The 606-nt window shown below is 32.5% G+C and overlaps 1 protein-coding gene across 2 annotated transcripts in view; it reads left to right on the top strand.

The window, feature by feature from the left end:
* Positions 1-370: 370 nt before the first annotated feature.
* The window catches only part of LOC104245604 (MLO-like protein 13), a 15,493-nt gene continuing 15,257 nt past the window's right edge, over positions 371-606 (top strand). Inside the window, exon 1 of one of the 2 annotated variants that reach the window (XM_070167726.1) lies at positions 371-550. In XM_070167726.1, the coding sequence (XP_070023827.1) occupies positions 431-550 (120 nt within the window). In that variant the 5' untranslated portion in view covers positions 371-430. The remainder of the gene's footprint in view (positions 551-606) is intronic. The other variant, XM_070167722.1, reaches the window with a different exon arrangement.

Here is a 606-nt window from a genome sequence, read left to right as displayed (position 1 = left end):
ATATTACTTTTGAATTTCTTTTTTCTTGAGAAGCAAGAATTTCTTAGAAAGATCTGGTTCAAAGCAAACACATGTTTTACACACCTTTAGTTTCTAGTAGAAGTTATTTGAGAGCTAGCGTTCCAAAATATTTAATTAACATAAAAATATATTTCTGATGAGACTTTTCTCTTTAATTTTTCAAAGAAACTTAATTAATTAATCAAATACTAAGTCTTTTTTTAATTGGAAAACTTTCACACACATAGTATAGCGCTAAGTAAAACATTAATTTGTTCTTTGCTTGCGCACCCTTACTTTTCCCCCTCTCGCACTTATGCTTTGCCTTTATTTTTCCTTTATATATACAATGAATGGTTCAGGAATTTGCAGATCAAGCGGGGATGCGTGCATTGTTAATTAAGCTTTAGTAATTATATTAGTAATAAAAATGGCGGAAGAAAAGTCACAGGAGCTGGAGTATACACCAACATGGGTGGTCGCCGTCGTCTGTTTCGTCATTGTTCTTGTTTCCCTTCTTGCCGAACGCGGCCTCCATCGTCTTGGAAAGGTATTGCTTCATTAATTTATTTTTAATTGAAAGCACTTAATTAGTATCATATTATT

This window comes from Nicotiana sylvestris, chromosome 1 (genome assembly GCF_000393655.2).
Source record: "Nicotiana sylvestris chromosome 1, ASM39365v2, whole genome shotgun sequence".
NCBI lineage: Eukaryota > Viridiplantae > Streptophyta > Magnoliopsida > Solanales > Solanaceae > Nicotiana > Nicotiana sylvestris.
The sequence above is the reverse complement of the archived record's forward strand: the minus strand, read 5'-3'. Positions and strand labels throughout refer to the sequence as shown.